Genomic DNA, 22193 nt, shown 5'->3' with positions numbered 1-22193 from the left:
CCCCAGTCCCTTCTCCCAAAGCAAGTATTTGTTTAAGCTTTTGGATTTTAAGATCTCGTAAGTTTTCCCTCACACCTAATTACTGTGAAGGGCAAGGTACCGGGTATGCAATTACCCTTGCACAGTGTGAGCAATCGTTGTCATAGCTGTTGACAATAAATTGAATGCCTGTTTCAATCTCAATTGTCTTATTTTTACTTTTCTCTGTAGAATCTCTAGGTTCTTGTACATTGCAGCAAGCAAGGACAAATACGGGGAGAAAAGAGGTGCAAAGAATTCTTGAAACATAGATTGTAAAGAACTGAAGACAGAAGTGAGAAAAGACTTTTACAGCTAAAATACATTTTAGTTTCATTATTTTGATGCACACAGCACAGTGGCAAAGTTGGATGATGTTCAAGACGTTGCCTTTCACTGCCTTCTGCTGCATTTGGGATAAAACCCATGTGATCTCTACAGATCACTTAAAAATGAAAAAAAAATCTTTTCTTATTTGGTGATCGTAACCCAATGTCCAGCTTATCTGTTTCTCCTTCAGTCAGCTGTCTTCAGGCATTGTTCATCCCTTCGTTCCTACTTCACCTGCATCTTCTCATAGGAGGAATCATCATATTAAAAGTGAAGAAGCTGGGTTTGTGTAGGGGTAAAGTTTTAGGGATGAGTGACTGATTTAGGTTAAGGTATTTATTTTTTGTTTTGATTTTTAGGTAAAGCCTTCCAACTTATTACACATTCCATAGGCTGAGGAATAAATACGTGACACAAAATTCAGAGACAAAGCTCCATATGAATATTTTTTAGGGAAGAAGGAGAATACCAATTGTGAAAGGTGCATATGCTTAAGAAATAGTTAGGATATAATTTTGTCATGCTGCACCTTAAGCATAACCTTAGTCTTGAAAAATGTTATAATTTCTGTTTATTGTTTTCATATATTCTGCCTACAGCTGTATTTGTAATATTGTTTAGTGTGATATTTTCTGTCTGTAGTTCTCTTTTACTCAGACCTCTCGCTTTCCAGCAGGCGAGTATGTTGGGGGCATTCTGCTATTTTTTTTAAGTGATGTGAGATGTCACTGTGTTAAAACACTATACACGGTATAAATAAAAACATGGTTTTTAACAAAAACATTGAGGAATTAGTTCTGAGTACTAGGGGCCCTATTTACTTAAGTTACCGTACCTTTGATCTTAATACAAGATATTTCAGAGCTGTACAATGAAGTGTTATTAAGAAAAATCTAGCCTGTGTTCCTGAAGCTGATGTGAATTTGTTGTAGAGTATCGGGGGAAAAAGTGTTTACATGCATATTTCATTTCCAGAGAAAAAAAATTCCATAGTGCCAGTAATGATTCATTAACGGAAAAATGCAATCTCAATGTCTTCAATTAAACATTATTGGGCAGAAATGTTTTTCTAGTATACTATTCACTTAGAAAGTGCAGCACAGTAAATAAATGAGCTGTTCTCCAGGTCCATTGGCTGATGCATTCTAAATATGGTTGACTGTTCTGAAACTATCATAATTTGTTGCTGAAATGCAAATATTGGTAACTAACTATGAGTATTTATGTAAGAATTTAAGCAATGCGGTATATGTAATAGAAATTAAGTGCTGGATTTGCATCTGGTCATTTACCACCAAGTGACAAACTAATATCAGAAACAAATTTCCAGTTGGATCTCCATTTTCCACATGTATTGCCCATGCAAAACCCAGGAAACTCCACCAGCATTTGCAGATGCGTATCATGCTTAAAAACAGTTAGAATTGTTGTTTTTTCAGGTCTGATTTTTTTTTTTTAAATGCACGCTACAGATTGTGTCTAGGTGTTTTTCATTACATTCTTTATTTCTGGCTTGATTCCTGCAGTTACTGTGATATACTTTTGGCAGCTCATTTTAGCTTTTTTTTTTTTTATATGCCCAGCACTTGATGGTCTTTGCATGCAAATGAAGAATTCTCAATGATCTCTTGCTGGAGAAAAAATAGCCAAGACAAAAACACCCCTTAGAGAGGAATAGATTAATTCCTCTGACTTCTTTGATTTTTAAATGCAAAGATGAGCAAAGACACAGTCTGCAGAGGAGGTAGCTTATAGAAAGTAATTGTGCCACCTTCGTCTCAGTGCTGTATTTGTACTTTTTAATGATGAAGGTAGAGGAACATGAATGTCTTCTCCTGAGATGTCAGTTTTTGCTCAGGGTGAAGCATGATGGGCCTATTTTATTTCATCTTTCCACAGTAAACCTGATAAGCTTTAGATTATTCCTTGTTTTTTGTAATTACTGTATCTTTTCTCACTTTTTTTTTTTTAAGGTCAGCAGTCTGTTAAATTAATGCTAATTACAGAAAATCTCTTCTGGTCTGGTGGGATTTCAAAGTCCTTTCATGATGATTTCTGTGACTGGTGTTTTCCTTTTGGCGACATTTGGAATTTGTTTCCATCTTTGATATCTGCAGAAATAGAGAAAAGGAGTAATAGTAACCCTGGGTGTTTTGTAAAATGCCCTTCTCATACCCCTTCTTTGATAGTAGTTGAATTTCCTCATGAATGGTTTTAAAAAGCAGTTGCTTGGTCTTGTGTTTTCCTTAAGAGCAAAGTCATCTCAAGAGCAATATATTTTAATTCTTCCCTAATTATTTTTCTATTTCAGACGATTCAGGAAATTAAAGCTGTTTTGGCAGCACAGTATATTAGATCCGCTATAACCACATTTCATGTGATGTGAGCTGCTCTAAATTCCCTTTTATATTAGATTAGTGATTCTAGTTTAACATATACGTATTTAGTATGCATTATAGCATAATATATTTAATTTAATTTGCTTTTATGCCTCACCATACATTTAATAAAGCAATTATTTAACTATTTGCTACTGATGAATTAGACTATGGTATTGAAATCAATATTGCCTGTAATTCATTAACATACATTAGGCAGGATTCAAGCATCTTCTCAAAGGAAAAGAGAATGGTCATATTTGAGCCCTAGTACTGACACCATTTGGTCATTCCTTCCTGGATTTTGTAAGGAAAAATTCCAAGGAAAAATGGAGGAGATGGGCTTGTAAAACCAGCGAAGTGCACGTGGCTTTCTAAGTGTGTTAATTTTCATGTAAGGACACACTTCTGTATAGAATCACAGAATCATTAAGGTTGGAAAAGATCATGAGGTCTCCATGATCATCTGGTCCAACCACCCCCCTACCACCAATGTCACCCACTAAACCATGTCCCCAAGCACCACATCCAACCTTTCCTTGAACACCCCCAGGGACGGTGACTCCACCACCTCCCTGGGCAACCCGTCCCGATGCCTGACTGCTCTTTCCGAGAAGAAATGTCTCTTCATTTCCAACCTGAACCTCCCCTGGCAGCAACTTGAGGCCATTCCCTCTGGTCCCATCACTAGGTTATCTGTGAGAAGAGGCCGACCCCCAGCTCCCCACACCTTCCTTTCAGGTAGCTGTAGAGAGCAATGAGGTCTGCCCTGAGCCTCCTCTTCTCCAGACCAAACAACCCCAGTTCCCTCAGCCTCTTCTAACAGGACTTGTGTGTTCTAGGCTCTTCACCAGCTTCGTAGCCCTTCTCTGGACATGTTCAGGGCCTCGATGTCCTTCTGGTAGTGAGGGGCCCAAAACTGAACACAGTACTTCACTTGTGTATAGGTTGAGATTAATAAATAACTTTTAATAGTACATTCATCAGCATTTGGCCCAATTTTGTTATTTTTTTAGCAACTGTTAAGCACACCAGGAGCATTTACACACCAAGAGTAAAGTGGACACTGCACAGCCACAGTGAGGTCAACTAGTTGCGACAGCAAAGCAGATACCTTCTGCACTACTCACAAAGGCATTAAGATGCTAATTGATGATTTTTTTAATCTTATGATCTTGAATGGACGGACTTCTATTTTCAGTAGCATAAATCATGCAGGTTATTTATCAGTATATAGACCACATGCCTGTGAGACAAATACAGTATAATATTGTAGTGCTTGGTTTTACAACGCTCTGCCTTTTCTGCACAAGTAATATTTGTAAAATTGTCATAGTGAAACTCCTTTTTTCTCCTCTTGCTTTTCCTTTTGTTACAGTATGGCTATCCAAGTTGACAAGTTCAATTTTGAGAGCTTCCCAGAATCCCCCGCTGATGGGACACAGTTTGCGAACGAAAAGCAGCTGGAAGAAGAAAGACAACAGGCAAAAGGTCTGGAGATTAACAGCAAGCTGGATATTTGCTGGAAAATTATATCCTTTCATAAATACTTGCTTTAAAAATACATAAATAGATGCCCTATGACATTTTATTTTGTAATTCAACTCACTTTATAGCAGTGTTACTGAAAAGAAAAGTAATTAGAACGATGAAGCTTGTGATAATTATAGACTGTTTAAGGTTAATTGTGCTGTATATTATTTAGATGATGTTTGGGTCTTACTATAATGGCTTTGCCTGAATCATTGAGCCTGCCACAAACCCTGTGTGTTTCTCCCAACATTTAGGGAACTGAGGAAGCATAGTTAGAGTTGATGAGTAGTAGTTTCATAGGGTCAGATTTTTCTATTCTCTTCCCCACACCATGTAAGTGAATCATAAAGAGAGATGTGAAGCTGGTTTTAAGAGTTTTCATATATTTAATTAAATTTGAGTAAATCAGAACATATTAGAATAATTTAGTTCCAAGTCCTTTTAATAGATGCCGTTGTATATCTTATCTTGGGTAGCTGTTTTAAGGCTTAGAAAGGACTTCAGTGATGACTTAGTCATCCTAAACATCAAATCCTCCTAATCGTTCTAAATGCAGTAGAATATTCCCTCATTATTAATAATAAGAATTTACATTAAGAAGCTTTCATATAAATTCAGTTTAGAGTGAAAATAAACCAACGGTGTTTCTGTAAATTACATTACTTCCCTAACTCTTAATGCTTTGCGTGTCGGAAATACGCTTTTTCATGATTGCCATCAGGGAAACATTCTCTGCAGCCAACAGCCCCCCCAGCCATGTGTTGATACTCGGCATCCTTCAGGAGATTTATGTTTTTCACTCAGATCATCCTCACATTAGTGTGATAATGGTTGGCAGGAAATGAGAGAAGAGTGGCAGTCAAATCATGGTTTATCTTTAGAGATGTCTTTTTTGTGCTTTTAATTGTACTTTTATCTAGTGATCTGCAATGATTTTTTTTCTATTCCTCATTATTAAGGCTGCACAAAGCTATACAGGATTAGTCAAAGGCAAAACTTGAGATATAAATGAGATTCCTAGTGCCTAGTTCCATCCAGGCTCCCTAAGCAACATTTCAGAAAGAATTCCATTTATGCAAAAATGTCAATATTTAATCAGAACTCACTTAGAAAATTTCCCTGTTACGGAAAGATATAAATATCCTTTGATAGCACAGTCGAATTCTTATGTTGGAATTGAGTGCATAGTTTTAATAATTTTGTCAGGGTGTAAAACTACATTCTCATTAATTTCTGTTGCTGAGCAACACTGTTTACATCCATGCCGTGTTCTGTATTTGAACCCAGCTTTCTATACCCAAACCGTCATGGCTGGCATGTAAATCTGCCCTTAGAAAACTAAGAGAAAATGCGTGAACTCTGTGTGTTGAATTGAGTGCAAGCTTTACTTTCTGTGCTCTTAAGATTTATTATGAATGTTTACTTTGTTCCTAGACTCAAAGCTATTCTAACCTAAGGTAATGAATTACACACACGTCTATGCTTAAAAATTCTTGAAGAAACTTGTGGTTTTTTCATAGAATTACAGAATGGTTTGGGTTGGAAGGGACCTTAAAGCCCATCTAGATCCAACCCCCTGCCATGGGCAGGGACACCTCCCACCAGCCCAGGTTGCCCAAAGCCCCATCCAGCCTGGCCTTGAGCACCTCCAGGGATGGGGCATCCACAGCTTCTCTGGGCAGCCTGTGCCAGGGCCTCACCACCCTCTGAGTGAAGAATTTCCTCCTAATCTCTAATCTAAATGTCCTCTCTTTTAGTTTAAAACCATCCCCTTTGTCCTGTCATTATCTTTCTGAGCAAAAAGTTGCTCTCCATTTTTATTATAAGCGCCCTTTAAGTATTGAAAAGCTGCAATAAGATCACCCTGGAGCCTTCTCTTCTTTAGGCTGAACATCCTCAGCTCTCTCAGCCTTTCTTCACAGGAGAGGTGCTCCAGCTGTCTGATAAACCTTGTGGCCCTCTTCTGGACCCTCTCTTATGACATCCACGTCCTTCTTGTGCTGGGGTCCCCAGACCTGGATGCAGTGCTCCAGGTGGGGCCTCACAAAGGCAGGGCAGAGAGGGACAATCACCCCTGCTGCCCACCCCTCTGGTGATGCAGCCCAGGACGCAGTTGGCCTTCTGGGCTGCGAGCACACACTGCTGGCTCATGTCGAGCCTTTCGTCCACCAGAACCCCCCAAGACCTTCTCTGCAGGGCTGCTCTCAATGAGTTCTTCTCCCAGTCTGTCCTCCTGTCTGGGATTGCCCTGACCCAGGCGCAGCACCTTGCACTTGGACTTGTTGAATCTCATTAGGTTCATGTGGGCCCACTTCTCCAGCCTGTCCAGGTCCCTTCGGATGGTATCCCTTCCTTCTGGCCTATCAACTGCACCACTCAACTTGGTGTCATCTGCAGACTTGCTGAGGGTGCACTCCCTCCCACTCTCCATGTCATTGATAAAGATATTAAACAGTACTGGTCCCAGAACAGACCCCTGAGGGACACCACTCATCCCCACCTCCACCTGGACATGGAGCCATTGACCACCGCTCTCTGGGTGTGACCTTCAAGCCGATTCCTTATCCACTGTATGGCCCACCCATCAAATCCATCTCTCTCTCAATTTGAGATCAGGATGCTGTGTGGGACCGTGTCAAAGGCCTTGCAGGAGTCCAGGTGGATGACATCAGTTGGTCTTCCTTTGTCAACTGATGCAGTGTTCTAGATTTCATGTCCCAGGTAGAATCAATCTTTCTAATCATTTTATTTCTTACGGCAACATTTAGGTGCAAACAGGTGAAAAAAAAGAAAAAAAAAAAAAAAAGAAAGCAACAAACAGTTCTCCTCTCACTTCTGCTAAGTTGGAGAAACTTAATTTCTCACATTTCTGAGACAGCTGTCCTTCCACCAGACTAATTTGATACTGGCCAGCAGATTTTATTTCAGACACACTTGTGGAAAGATACGCTGAGAAATGGACAGATAGCTTAACTGTGTAAGCTTTGTTTTCCTTCAGAGGCCTGCAGCCAAGAGATAAAAAGTATTTGCAGAAATGCAAAGGGGTATAGTTGCTTTTATTCCTTACTAGAGAAGGAATTTTTGCAGAAGCCTTTAGAAAGGTAAGAAAAAGCAATCTCTTTGGTATCTGCCGTTATTGAACCACGTTGAGCTCTCCAGCTAATCTTTCTGTGCTAAATATATGCATGAGAATATATGTATGCTTTAGGGAACAGAGTTCAGACAATTTTTTTTTACAAGCAGTCTTGTACTGTTTACGAGGGAAGGAGTATATTATTTAATTTATTAGAAATAAATAAAAACTGATGTGTGCTTCTGTGAATACAGCAAAGTGGAAAAATGAGTTGTCATGGTTAGAATTTGAGAGATTCAGTGTTCATAAGTAACCACAGAAAAGTTGGTGTCTCCTGTGTCAAGTGTTTTTATATTTAAAATATAATTCGATATGTGGTAGGAACAGTGTAGAAGGAGAGTAACTCAATTTCTTACACTTTTTAAGGAAACTAACGTGTTGGTTAGAAGCTTACAATTCCTTAAATTATTACAGCATTTGGTTGATGTTATATGAAATCATCACACAAACAAAGGTTTCAGATTTAAGTGTGTGGATGCCATTGAAAAGAGCAGAATAGCTCAGTTGGAAGGGACCTACAAAGATCATCAAGTCCAGCTGCCCTGGTGCAGCTTTCTGCCATTCTCACGTGTCCAGCTTTGTTGCCTTCCTCTAGTTGCTTTCAAGGACCTTTTGTTCAGGATGTAGCGAAAAATTATACAGAACCCCTGCAGGACCAAAAATAGTTCCCAAATAATGAGGATTTCAAGTTGTGTCTGAATGTCTTGAGGAGCATCAGGAATATCTTCCAGTATGAAAAGCACATTTTATTCATTGAAATATTCATTGAAATATTTTATTCATTGAAATATAAAATACATTTTATTCATTGAAATATTCAGGGTTTCAAGTGATTTTTTTTTTTCAGTGCTTCATTTGGGAAAGTATTGTAACGCTTGATCAATTTTCATATACTTTTGAAGGGCTGAAGGCAGGAGGTAAAGACAACACAGTATATTATTCATTGTAACCTCTGTACATTTTTGATAGAATGAAAATTAGTAGGAAAATACACCTTCTTCTGTGAAAGCTTGCTGCCATGCTGTTTCAATTAAGAAAAATTCTGAAGTAATTTAATGTAGAGTGTCATTGAGATTATAGGTGTATTGAGATAATTTAAATTAAGAACACGCTGTCTTGTTTTTTAGCATCTGGTAGATGGCATCTGGTATCAGCTTAACAACCAAGGTTTGTTGTTTTAACACAGGATTTGAACAGATGGAGCACATGTAGTATTAAGGTGGCTAATATTTTCAACTTATGCTTCTCTTCATGTTTTCTAAATATTTTTAAACAAAATTTATGTTTTCTGCAAGGAACTTCTATGCATTCTGTCTTGTGCATCAAGGCATCTGTACTAAGTGTTCTTTAAAGTTTTTAGAGTGCTGTGTCTGTTGCTGAGTGCTCTGTCTTTTTGTGTTTATACCGCTACTCTGTACCTGGTTTCTTCAAACCCTTGAGCTAAGAAATATCACGTCTGCCACGTGGAAGATGAAGGGTAGGTTAAATTTCTCTTTGTGCTCTTTACACAGTCCTTGTTAGACCCCCCATAGATTATTGCTTGTCAGAATATTCAATGAATCTCTACCATCTACATTTTGACTGAAGAAATTCAGGTATGTTCAGACTCATTTCAGAGAATTTGGTCATTTTCGAGTGATCCTCATTTTTAGAAAAATATGCAAGGATTTATCAGTGTTCAGCTGACTGAAGGGATTTTTCATAGGGATCACAGAAAGGCTTGGCTTGGGATAGCATCAAGGAGTTATTTATGCTTTAGTTTTATATCTAGTGTTTTTGGCATAACTTGCTGCTGTTTTTTGAGTGGTCTATCTCCCTCCTGTAGCTCTGGGTGCCTCTTTTTAACCCTCCTGATCAAGTGAGGTAAGAACACCTTTGTCAGCAGACTGGCTAGTCTACTGAGTCTGGATTTAAGCTTGGTACGGACAGCAAAGTCTCTAAAGTAGTGGGAGAACAACAGAAAAGAAACAAGCATGTGTGGGAGAATGTGGATGCCTGAATTGCAGAGACGTGGAAATACCTTGGAGGGCACGGATGCCATTCAGAGCGTTCTTGACGAGGTGGAGAAGTCGATTGGAGCAACCAAACTGATTTCAACAACAACAACAACAACAACAAAGGAAATTCTTGCACCTGGAGCGGAGCTATTCTGTGCATCAGTATAGGCTAGAAACTAGATGGCTAGAAAAAAAGAACATTGGGTTCTGCTGGACATCATCATGTGTGGCTCAGTGTTGCACCCATGTATTGATGAAGGCTCTCTCTGTTCCGTCTTGCACAGATGAGGGTATAGCCAACAAGTCAAGAGAAATGACTGTTATCATCCCCTTGGCGCTTCTGTGTCTGCAGCTGGAGTACTTTGTACTGTTTTGATGTCTGAGTGTGATGGAGATACTGAAAATACGATGTAGGAGGGCACCAGCATGATGAGGGGGCTGCAGCACACGATATGTGAGAAGAAGCTGAGAAAAACACACTCTTTGGCCTTCGGTTTCCAGAGAAGCTAAGACTGTGTTGGGATCTGATTGTTTCCTTCAGGTACCCAGGGGATGGTTGTGGAGAAGACCAAAGCCGACCCTGCGAGATGCCCAGTGCAAGGATGAGATGACTGTACAAGTCGCAGCCAGAGAAATTCCAGTTAGGTACCAGGAAGAAATCTTTTCACAGTGGTGGCAGTCCAGCAGTACAATGGGTTGTCCAGAAGTGCTGTGGAATTGCTGTTTTTGACGATACTGAAAAACTCAGGACAAGGCCTTGAACAACCTGATGTAATTTTGATGTTTTCCACCCTTTGAGCATAGGCTTGGACAGTGACCTCCAAAACTGGCTCCCATTTTGTGATTTGTGCAGCCATGCGGTAGAAAATTCCTCTTCCTCCCCCTGTCTCCAGCTCCTCCCAGGTTTGTTTTCAAACGGAGAAAATTTCTGATCTTCCTGTGAAAAAAACACTATTTCAGTGAAATGAGACGGGAAGGTTTTGGATTCATATTCATGAAAACATTTGGAGCCTCACCCTAACAGCCTATACAAATGAAACTTCCAGTGCTACCTTAAATATCAAGCTCCATTTTAACTTTTCTAATAGTTAGACTTTTTTTTTTTTAATTACTTCAGCAGTAATTTCTGTGATTTATATGAAGCCTGTCCTATTTTAAATGTTTTCTTACAGGTTTTGAAATTGCAGCCTATGTCTCCTCTGATTTTTCTGTTCTATATTTAAACCTAATTGCCAGCTTTTTTTTTTTTTCTTTCTTCAAACCACATTTTCTTTCAGTCGTATTGCAATGTTTTTCTCAATACGTGGAATCCAAAGCTGGAAGCAATACTTCAGGTGAGACTTCTCATGAAATAAAAGCTACATCTTCCACGTTTCAGATATGATGCTTGCTCTGAGAACAGTATTCATCTTCTTTTCCAAGTGTCCTATATCTGATTGATTTTGAGCATATAGTCCAGCATAACCAGCTGAATAATTGTCCCAACTTTCTTTTAAGAATTTGTTGATTCCTTCTAGTTGATACTTGGAACTTTTCTTCGTTTAATTTCATCTAACGGATTTTTGTAAGTTTCACTCATTCATTAGGTTTCTGAACACTGACCTCTTCCAAATACATACATTTTATGAACGTTTTTGTATTTCATCATCTAAGTAGCCAATCAAAATTTTGAAATGGTTATGTATTGGACAGAAACTTGAGTCATCTCATTTGATATGCTGTCTGGGTTTGACAGCAAACCACTGGTAACTGTTACTGAAATTTACTTTTCTATTTGTCTGTTCAGCTTTTGATGACTTCATCTTGATCACAATTATGAATTGCCAGTTATGAGAATATTGCATGTTGTGGCATTTTTAAATCATTATAGATAGATTGCCTAAGAAATACTTTATTTGGATGGAGCTTTACATTCCCATACAGCTTCTTAGCATCAGCAATTGTTTGCAATAGTAACTTTTAAATTTAGGAACCTTAATAACTGCATGTAATTAGTTGTAGTAATAAAGTACCACAATAATAGTAAAACAGAAAGCTTAAAATATGACTAAGGCTACTGCTGTAAGTAAACTGTGTTCATTAATCATTTAAATCTGTTTTTCATTAGTATAGTCTTATTTATGAACCTGTGCTAATTTGTTTATGATTGTGAGCATGCTTCCACCTGTATTTATTTGCAAAAGAACTCAGAAATATGTTAGTGAAAATAAATCTTTGTAGAAGGACGCAAGGTGTGGAATGCTGCATAGCAGAGAAAAAAAAATCAGTAATTTTAATACGGAAATTGTTTTTAAAACTCTCTTTTATTTTTAAGCTGCAGGTTTTAGGTAACAATGCGGAGTTACAAATGTAGGCACCCAACTGCACATTAGGCAACCAAGTTGGTGTAAATAAACTAAAGTTTTCCTAGGGAAATAACTAATTCATTTGATTGTCATTCAGGTTTTTAGTATGAAACAATATAAATTTCATATGAATAGTATGAATCATAAATATAGAATCATATTTATTTAATATATATTTATAAATATAAATTTAGTATGAATCATATACAGTCTGTTTCTAAAAACAGTGAAATAAAGGTATCTACTCTGTAAAATTATTATTATTATTTTTTTTTTCTCAATAGTATCCGGTAGTTGTGTATTCATTACATCCGAGGCCCGCATTGAAACTCATTTTATTGTGCAATAGACAAGGTCTTGAATTGCCAAACGTCAGTAGTTGCAGTGGAAACTGGAAGTCATCTATTTAGTTCCAGACTGATGCACGTGCTGTTAGAAACAAAGCATTTGCTCTTAGAATTGAGGCCTGGGTGAATGGTGAACGGAGGCTTTTCAAAATGGGACTTCTATGGAACAGCAGGTTTGTGATCACGGTGGCAGGTCATGAAAATATGTGGAGGTTTATTTTGGGATATTTAATCTACAAAGTCACATTTGTGGCTCTTTGTGGCCACTAGGCATGCTCAGACCATCCCACCACACCGAGTTTCTCCGTGATTCTTTGGTGATTTTTGACTTTGAGGCTGCCTGGCAGCAGAGTTTTACCTGGTCTGGATGCTTAGGGAACTTTGTGGGCAGTGTCTTAAGTGCCTGTTAAAAACCAAGCACTTTGGGGATTTTCTGCCAAGGGAAAGCACGTTTTCTGAACCAGTCCGTGCAACTTGGACATCAATATTGTATTTGAGTCTATTTTGTCCCGAAGACGGTGAGGTTGCATGGATTATGGAGTAATTGAGGTTGGAAGGAACCTCTCCAGGTCTGGTAGAACACCCTGCCCTGCACCTTGTGTCTGTTGCCCCTCTTCATGCTACTGTGTTCCTCCAAGAAGAGTCTGGCTCCATCTTCTCTGTACAATCCCACTATGGCAGAGAGCAGTAAAATTTCTTCTTAGGCTTTCTTCTCTTCTCGAGACCAAACAAACCCCGTTCTCTCAGCTTTTTAAGCTGTGTGCTTCAGCACTCTAATCATCCGGGAACTCCAGGGAGCTTGATCCAGTATTTTGGTCTCTTGTACCCAAGAGCAAGAACAGGATGTGGAACTTAAAAAGTGTGGAAAGGTAATTTTTATTAGTTGATATGCATATATATATTTAAATCACTGTAAACATTTGCCATAGGGTGGGAATAATGACTTAAATATAGACTTTCTTCTGAATATTGTACTCACCTGGAAGAACTTCCCATATTTTTATTAGTGGTCTGTTAAAAAAAGTATCACGTGCATAGCAAAATATTCTGCATCAAGTTTAACAGGTCGTTGGCTATAGAAATAATCTGTGGATGTGTTGAATTTGAAATTGCAAAAATGTGTTTTCTTTATGAATACATGGATCTGTTTTGATAGCATTTACCAATAATAAACTTTGGAGAATCACCTTTTTTATAGTCATTTTATAATGGTATCAGAGGCATTAAGCTTTCCATGGAGCTTTAAGCAGTAAAAATTTGTAATATTCCAGGCACCACTGTGAGCCAGTTGTAAGTAAATTACAGTTAAGTTAGCTTAACATTATGGGTAATGGCAACCGCTCTGTTTTAAAACTTCTTTAAAATACTGCCTTTTTATTAGTGCTTTCTCTCGCTTATATTCCTTAGATTAAAGATGTGATGACAGAATTATTTATCTGCTGTGTGTCTATAAAGCACTCCAAATATGTATTCTCTATCTTGGAGTTTGGGTTTTGGCAATTATTCTGTTGTGCTGGTGTCCTGGCTTTTATTTTTCAGCAGCAATGTTTTTCTGAGGTGGCAGTCTGCTGTCCTGAATTTTCCAAATAGGTGGGTTTCTGTCATGTTGTTTATGGCTTTCAGATCCTTTTGTTAGGGTTTGTGATTTCTTCATTTGTAGTACTTTTAGGGAAATTGAAGCTATTTAATACATTTTCTTCAGGCCATAATGAGGATTATTGAAAAAATTTTTGTGAGAATGCTATAAATTATTGATTTCCTCATTTATCATCTCCTTGAGCTCTCGAGTCTCAACTATTAGCTGTTTTTAGTCTGAGGTTTCAAGATTTTTTTTTAAACCTTCTGAAGAATACATAAAATTATGTCCTGTGGTAGAAATGAGTTGTTTTCAGTACCTGTTAATTTTCTTTTAAATGACTCAGATGAGAACGTACTTCATCAGTCTGATGATGTGCCTTCCTTTTCAGAGTTTTGCAGAAAAAGAACTGATGGCTTTAAGGAGTTGTTTATAAAAACTCATAGATTCGTCTGTCTTTGTTTATCTGTTTCTGGGAAAGATGGCTCCAGTTCTTTTTGGAGTAGTTGGATAACGCCTCAAGGAATCTTCCTGGGAGTTCAGCCTGTAACTATGTTGGGACAGCACTCCACCTGTGCTTACGATGTTTGAAGATTACTAAGTTGGATAAGGAGAATTTTTGAGAAGCTCATGTGCTGAGCCCTGCTTGCTCCATGTCCGCCTCTTCCTGAAGGTGAAATACCTGAAGGGGGGGCACAAAGAAGATGGAGCCAGGCTCTTGTCAGTGGTGCCCAGTGCCAGGACCAGAGGCAATGGGCACAAACTGGAGCTCTGGAGGTTCCCTCTGAGCATCAGGCAGCACTTCGGTGCTCTGTGGGTGGCTGAGTGCTGCCACAGGTTGCCCAGAGAGGTTGTGGAGGTTGAGTCTCCTCCTTGGAGAGCTGAGAGGTTGAATCTCCTCCTTGGAGACCTTCAGAAGTCACCTGGACGTGGGCCTGGGCACCCAGATGGATTGGGCCAGATGGACCCAGAAGTGAAGTCCCTTCCAACCTCAACCACTCTGTGATGCCTCAACCTACCTGAGACAGGAGCTTCTTGCGGTACAAAATTGTGCCAAAGCCAGTCAGTGCAACTTTGGCTAAATATGAAGTGGTTCTAATATCTGTATGTCCTTCAAAGCCCTTTGTATTCAGTGCTCTTCTGAAATCAGAGAATTAGAAAAAAAAAATCCAGTGCTCTTTGACATAAGTTTCCTGATGCACCCCACATTACCATTAATATTCATATTAAATATATATCATTGTAATATATTATTTATTATTATGAATTTGTTCAAATGGAAATGATATCTTTGTGTTCCATTGGTTTTGAAGCCCTTTAAACATAGAGATTCTCTTTTTCCCAACAGTTGATTTCGGTTCTCTGCTGTCCTTAGAGTAAGAATATTTTTTCTCCTTTCAGTCTGAGCTTGTCACTGAGTTCACACAGGACTGAGTAGAAGGGAAGCCTGCAGGTTACATGCCCGTGTGATTCTGGTTTGATGTTTGCCCTTCATAGAATCATTGACTGGCTCGGGTTGGAAGGGACCTTAAAGATCAAATAATGACATGGTCACTAAATTCTCTACCATTCCTTGTATGTCCACGGAACTTGCACCAAACCAATATTCAAAACTAACCTACCTCACATTTGTTCTGGTTTGTATTTTATCCCTTTTTGTTTCCAGATTGTTCTTAACTTGTCATTTTGAATTGTGATCCCGCACCACATACTTACAGATTCTGCATTTTTTCCAGATTTTTTTCCCCTTGTGCTGTACTATTATTTAGACACTTTTTACCTTTGCATATTTATATTTAATGCTCCTCAGTGGAATTAAATTTTTATATTCCGGAGATACAAATTGCTCTAATTATTATTGTTAGCCAATTTACTGACTAATAAAACTTGGACCTTTAATGAATCTTGAAGTTGCAGTTTTGATTTGCAGTAATAAAATTCGTGCGTGCTACGTGCTCTTTTTCTCTCTGAATCAAAGTTTTCCTTAATTCTAATTTACCCTTCCTTGAAGCGTGAAGGAGAAGCAAGTGTGGAAGGCGTTCTCAATCAACTGGTCCTGGAGCATCTACAGCTGGCTCCTCTCCAGTGGGGTGAGTAATGTCAAAATCTACTGATGATCTCTTCTGAGGACGTACTGGTTTGTAATTTCTGGCGGCATGAGAATGGTAATGTTTTCATTTACTGGTACTCTGTGATACAGAAGAATCTGCTAGGATTTTTTTTTTTCCCTTTAGATATTTTGCTTAGCTGAATATAAACGTAAAATTTATATCAATTTTATTTTAAGTATCGCTGTTCAGTGATGGTATGTATGAAACCTGAGTATGCACTTTTTCCTGTAATTTGCGGTCCGAGTTGTTTTGCAGGAGAGGTGGCTGCTGCTTAAATTTTCTCTTTGCCTGACAGTGCGTGTTTTTAAAGTAGTTTCTCTAAAACGTTTTTATACAGAATTGCGATATTATTTGTGGTATATTTCTCATCATAATTTAGATATTTGCATTAGTATCTTTTTTAGTAATCTTAGTAAATCTTAACTTTGCATTTAGAGTGATGTTCCAACAGTTAAATATTTAGTTGATTTAATTTTGAAGAAGTGTGATAATTTGACTTGTGTCTGAGGTTTTTAACAGGGCTTGTGTAGAGGTTTTGGAACATGGGGTATTTTATCCCCAACCCTTCTATTGCAGTGATCGGTTAAAGAAGAAGTGCCATGTTTGTAAGAAAACTGTTTTCAAAGTCTTAGTTTTAAAAGCAAATTTAACTCTATGCTCCTTGTTCTAATTAATTTGATAACTCAGAGAGGACCACTTTTAAGGAGCAATGGTCCATCAGCATTGTCTGAGTTAATTATTTAAACTTAAAAGACCCCAAATGCTATTATTTGCATACGTTTATTGTTTCAAATGTGTTTTTTTTTTTCAAGCATACAGACCATCGTCAACTCATATGCCAAAATGTGTATGCACCTGATATATAGATGAGAAGGCTAAAACTGGTAGTATTTTGAATCTGTTGTGTTGTAAACATGTCGAACTTTAAACATCTGTCTCTGAAACCATGCTTACCTGGCAGCTGTTCTTCAGAGGATTCAGAGATTTGGTAGCACTTGCATGAATGTCTGTCTTTGGCGATTTGGTCCTCATCAGTAAAACAAGCAGCTCGTGTCAGATGGGTGTTGTTAGCTCAGGTCACTTGGGAGTCATTTTAGCTCTACTGAATGCCATTGACCTTCAACAGGTTTGTAGCCTGGGCTCGGAAATCTTTCCTTGGCATTTTTGCATGGGAGATCATCTTAAGGATGAATTCTTATTCTTCTTAATTATTTCTTTTTTAATTTTCTTGGTTTTCTTTTTTGGTTTTCAGTTAACTGCCAAAGTCCACCTTACAGCGTCTAAGTAAAAGAGACTTTTAGAGGCATAGGGCTGCATTCGCTAATCCTGCCTAAATGGTGATTTTCATTGATATTTTGATGCATTATTCAGAAACCATGAATGTAGCACTGATTTACAATAAAATCCAATTGCCTGTGCAGTTGGTAATTTCTCATGTTGTTGTTTAACTCAGAGTTGCAGTTGCTGTAGTTGTCAGAACATACGAACACCAACCAACACTCTGTGATGTTCTCTGCCTCATACCTGTAAATTCTTCTGATTTTACTTGAAAACAAAGGCAAAAATGAAAATAAAAGGCAATGGAGAAATTTCAGTTTCTTTTAATCAACTATAACTTTCAGTATTCAGTAGCTGAATCTTTGCTACCTGGTTTCACCACCGCGTGGCCAGGTGAAGCTACCTGCAGTCATCTTGAGGAAGCTACTGGGGTCCTTCAGAAACACCATGGCAGTGGCAGACTAAGTTTGATTTTATTAGTGTACGAAGGAGGAATTAAAAGATTGTCTTTCAGTTTGGTAGGTGGGAATAACAAGGATTTGTTGGAATGTCTGGACAATCAAGAATGAGTGTATGTGTACACAACTTTAGGCGGTGTGACACATTGTCCTTCAGACTCTAAATTTTAGCCAGATTATGTTTCCTACTCAGCTCTAATAGGCGGAGTAAATAAAGTGTTATGTGTTTCAAATCATCTAAGATGTAATGCGCATTCTGTTTTCCTGTGTTTTTTTTCCTGTTGTTTTGAAGTGATAAAAACAGTGTTTGTGCTTGTGTATGGTTTATTTTAGACCGTAACTATCGTGTACAAATCAGCTTTTTTTAGTGATGGTAGTCTGTACTGAATACCAATATGGAGATAATCTTATGCAAGCTATCTTAAACATTCTTTGACCGTTACCATTTCTACTTAAAGAACTGTCATCCTAATATGTATAATTAACAAGGCAGTATTTTACAAATGTTCTTTTATCATCCCGCCTCTCTTAATTTTTTTTGATGTTATTGATAAGTTACTTTTAAGAGTAATGTAATATGGTAGTGTCGGCCACTTGAGTTTTTTTCCTCTTAATCATCATACTGTTTTTAGTCAGAACCTTGCTTTGCTTTGAGCTTTGCTTCTCTGTAAGAAAGATGAACTAGAGTTTAAATATGAACGTTCTTTATATTAGCCATCATTGTAATACAACCTTTGAATATATTGGCTAAGAAATTTTGCCTTAGTGTTGTATAACAAAATTGATCCTATGGTTATTCAAAGCTTTTCCTATATTGATGGTTACACTGAAGTGTTTACTTTATTATAAGGGCTCACATTGAAACACGAATGAATATTTAACATGGTTTTGATTTTAAAAAATGACTGGCTCTTGTTCAAAATTATAAAAGCCAGACTTCAAAATTTATTTTAAATTTGACGTAATTTATATTAGAGTTAATACTACATTTCTAAAATTATAAAAGCCTATTGAAATAATTTTTCATGTAAACTTGACAATCCTGTCTTTGTTTCACCAAATGCAAGGCAAAGCGTAGAATTAAAAGTTAGTGGCACTGAAGTTTTGGTCTAAGGGTCAGAAGTCAGCTCTGAGGGTTGTCAGATGGAGGAAAAAAGTGGCTCTTAGTGGACAGTGTGGGTTGTGATTTCATATGATTAAATGACTGGGGAAAGGAAAAGTATTTAAAACATAAGGAATCGTAAAAAAGAAAATATGTCAAAGGCTAGAGGGGGAGAGTTCTTAATGTGTTGTTAAAATTGATTTTAAGATTTAGGACATCTCTGTAAAATGAAGTTGTCTATTAGCGAGGTTAGTAAATCACACGTAATTGAAAAACATGATCTTGCTCAACACCAGCAAGTTCAATGTTCTCTAAAATTTATGACATATTTTCTTTTTATTGCTGGGCAACAAACCAAGTGTAGGAATAGATGTGGTTTTAAGGTGCATATATTAATATGATCAAATCAAGGAAACATAGCCTGCAAAGTTTAATGAGAAGAACCAAGACTCTTCCAAGGCGTACATACGTCATGCAAGTCATGTGCTTTGATTTGAAAACGATCAGATGGAGGCAATTGTAATTGCTTGCAGTGAGATATTTTTTCAGTCTTTATTTGATTTATGTTGCTAAGTTTTGCAAGCAAGCAAAATTTGGAGACCAAGCACTTATCAGTTTGATGGTACTCTTCTGTATTTTGTAGCAAAATAATCAGAGGTACGAATGCCATGCACAAAATGCTGTTACCGAAGTTGAAATAGACTGAATTTGAAATGGGCTTTTGATTGAACCTGGAATAGGTTGGACCCAGGATATTCCTACATGCAAATTTGAGAACTACATCTAAAGGGAGAGGTTCCCAACTTTTTGCATGCTGTACATAAATTTCACAACAGAAAGTTTTTTGAAATTCCCCTCCTTTGTAAAGCAAAAGAAACTTAACTTCTGTTGCTGGCTGCAACCACAGGGTGAAGATGTTTTTCCTGCTGGTCCTCGTACATGTTAGAGTGAAGATTTATTGGAGAAGTTTGATTTAGGAATTTAGAATTGTAGACAAATACTGAAGTGCTGCATGTCATAATATATAGGGCAAACATTTAGCTTTTCCTTGCCTGTAGAAACTGGTTGAATAACTGAAAACCAATGATTATACATAAACTCTAAAGACAGTATTTGCAACAATATTGTAGGAACCATACGATGATCAAGCATCACCACAGGCAAAGTCCAGGAATACCTTTCGCTTTCATTCATCCTTTTATTTCATTTACTCATTTCATTCATTTTTCACTTCTTACTTTCTAATAAATAGGAATTTCAAGACAGCTGATAACAATTACTTTTAGATACCTTTTCACAGTGCAATATATTTCATTTTCATGTTATTGAAGGGAAAACTAACAATATTGCTGTTAAATGTTTTTTCCAGATCAGCATTAAGGAAAGTGATGGTTGATAGCCAAAGTTTTAGTTATTTACGTATAGGTAGAGTATACTACGTTTCGTTGTGGGTCCACAATAAATTGTTGGTCTGCTTGCATCATGCGGGCATGTTGAGCTTACAGAAAACTCAAAACTTCAGAACTGAAGGGTGGTTTTAAATTTGCCCTTGCAGGTAGTTAGCATCAAGAGGAGGTAGATTTAAAAGTATTTTGATGTGTTTTATGAGCATGCAATCCACGCCAGCTTGTTTGGAAGTTCTGTCTGGCTATGTTTCACAAAACATCTTACAAAGTATTACTTTTTAAAGAAATTATCTCCATAACATATCGTTTATTTTAAAGAACATCAAATTAGAATAATTTTTCACAGCTTATATATTTCACGGATCTTAAAATTAATTACTGAAACTACTCGCCCATTTTATTTTGTATTTTCCAGTCTGACCTTAGACCGTAATTAAATCTTCCTTTCCACAGTTTATGTGATTAACTCAGAGATTGCAGCAGTGTCAAATCACCATGGCCTGAATACAGCGGAAAATATTTTAAAGTATTTGTCAGTGAGTAGATGAGGAAGTCGTACATCTCCAAGCCTGCGTCCTGGATGCTATCTTGACACCCTGACAGCTTGTCCCCCCTCCAAGGCCTCACTTACAAAGAGCCAGATCTCTGCAGACGTGATCACTGCTAACAGTTTGGGTTTAGCTGGGGCAGTCATTCAGTGCTGCTCCTCCTCCATCTTTGAATCACGTCTTGGTATTTGTTAAAAGAATAGTTTTAAGAGGGAACTGCAAGGAAGCAGTTTTACTTTCTTTTTTAATACACAAATCACTCATCATCACAGGATCATATGGATTATATATCAGGGTGTGTCCTTCAAAAATATAACAAATATTATTCTAGTCATTTATCAAACTAAAATGCTCTTAAATGTTTTGTATTTCAGAATTACAGTAGACTGGCTATTACCATCAGAAGTTAAGTTGAAACCAAGAAAACGATAGCCAGAAAATTTGAAGAGAAAGTTGTCTATGAGATAGAGAATCGCAGTCTGATTCATAGCAAGACAGAAACTGAGAAACAGTTGGGTGGTAAATGAATTTCACTAGGTAACCAACCTTTCTCATCCATTTAGAAAAACCTTCAGGTTTTTCATTTTTATTTTTAAGAATTAAGAGAGGTGGGAACACTTTCATATCTTAACAGCTTGTGTGCAGGCTGTTTTGGAGGATATTTTGGCAATGTCAAATAAGCAACATGCTTTAGTTACTGGGAGGTGTTAAGGGACTGGGGTAGTACATTGAAAAAAAAGGACTAACTTGATGAAACTAGGGCATCTGGCACAAAAGTAACATTCTCACATGTCAAAACATGCTATTGTGTGAAATGCTTGGAATCAGCTGTTGCTTCTAATTCTTACCAAAGCCTTGGTTACTCTAAACTGAGGGGAAAAACTTGCAGGGAAAGGGTTTCAGACATAACTAGACTAGTAGCGATTTCAAAGAAAAGGTACTAAGAATAAAGAGAGCACCAAAAAGTGAAGATAAATGAACAAAACCTCCTAGATTAGGTAGAGAGCCAGTGGTTATGTCCTCGGATTTCTGAAGGAACTGGTAGCTGAAGCTGCAGGCCCAGAATTTCTATCAAAGCAGCGGGAAGAGGCTGGAGGGAAAAAGGAGTAATAAATACTAATGGAGTTGTGTAAGCATTGGTCTAGGACCATTCTTTCACGATCTTGTCAGTGTGAACTGATAGTGATTTTTGCTTTAAAAAAAAAGAAAAAGAAAAAAAAAAGAGAAGAGGAGGAAGAAGAACATACTGATGAAATATGCTGTTGGCTCAAAGACAAGCACCACAGTCTCTTCAAAAAGATCAGACTACCACACAGGAATCAATAGATAATCTCAAAAATCAAAGTACCATAAGCGAAATGGATGAAATGTAAGTCCAGAAAGGAAGATTATCTGTTCTGAGCCTAATAACACAGAAATCTGCTAGAAGTTCAGCTGTCCGAAGTGACTGGAGAGGGATTGATTTAGTGTTGCTCTGACCTACCAGCGTGATTCAGCTGTGAAGAAAGGTGCATGGGATGTCTGCACAAGTCTCTAATGAAACCTCCCGTGGGAAGCTTCTTACGGAAGAGCTCTAATCAAACCAGAGTAGGAAAAAGTAAAGTTTTGGAGGTGATCAGCTAATGAAGACTTA

At 37.7% G+C, this 22193-nt stretch overlaps 1 protein-coding gene across 5 annotated transcripts in view; it reads left to right on the top strand.

Annotated features, from left to right (window-relative positions):
* The window catches only part of TRAPPC9 (trafficking protein particle complex subunit 9), a 468771-nt gene that overhangs the window by 204003 nt on the left and 242575 nt on the right, over positions 1-22193 (top strand). For all 5 annotated transcript variants that reach the window (XM_048049625.2, XM_048049614.2, XM_013193341.3 and 2 more), the window contains 2 exons: positions 4105-4258; positions 15657-15747. In XM_048049625.2, the coding sequence (XP_047905582.1) occupies positions 4105-4258; positions 15657-15747 (245 nt within the window). The remainder of the gene's footprint in view (positions 1-4104; positions 4259-15656; positions 15748-22193) is intronic.

Source organism: Anser cygnoides, chromosome 2 (assembly GCF_040182565.1).
Source record: "Anser cygnoides isolate HZ-2024a breed goose chromosome 2, Taihu_goose_T2T_genome, whole genome shotgun sequence".
Lineage (NCBI taxonomy): Eukaryota > Metazoa > Chordata > Aves > Anseriformes > Anatidae > Anser > Anser cygnoides.
This window is presented reverse-complemented; position numbering and strand designations above follow the sequence as displayed.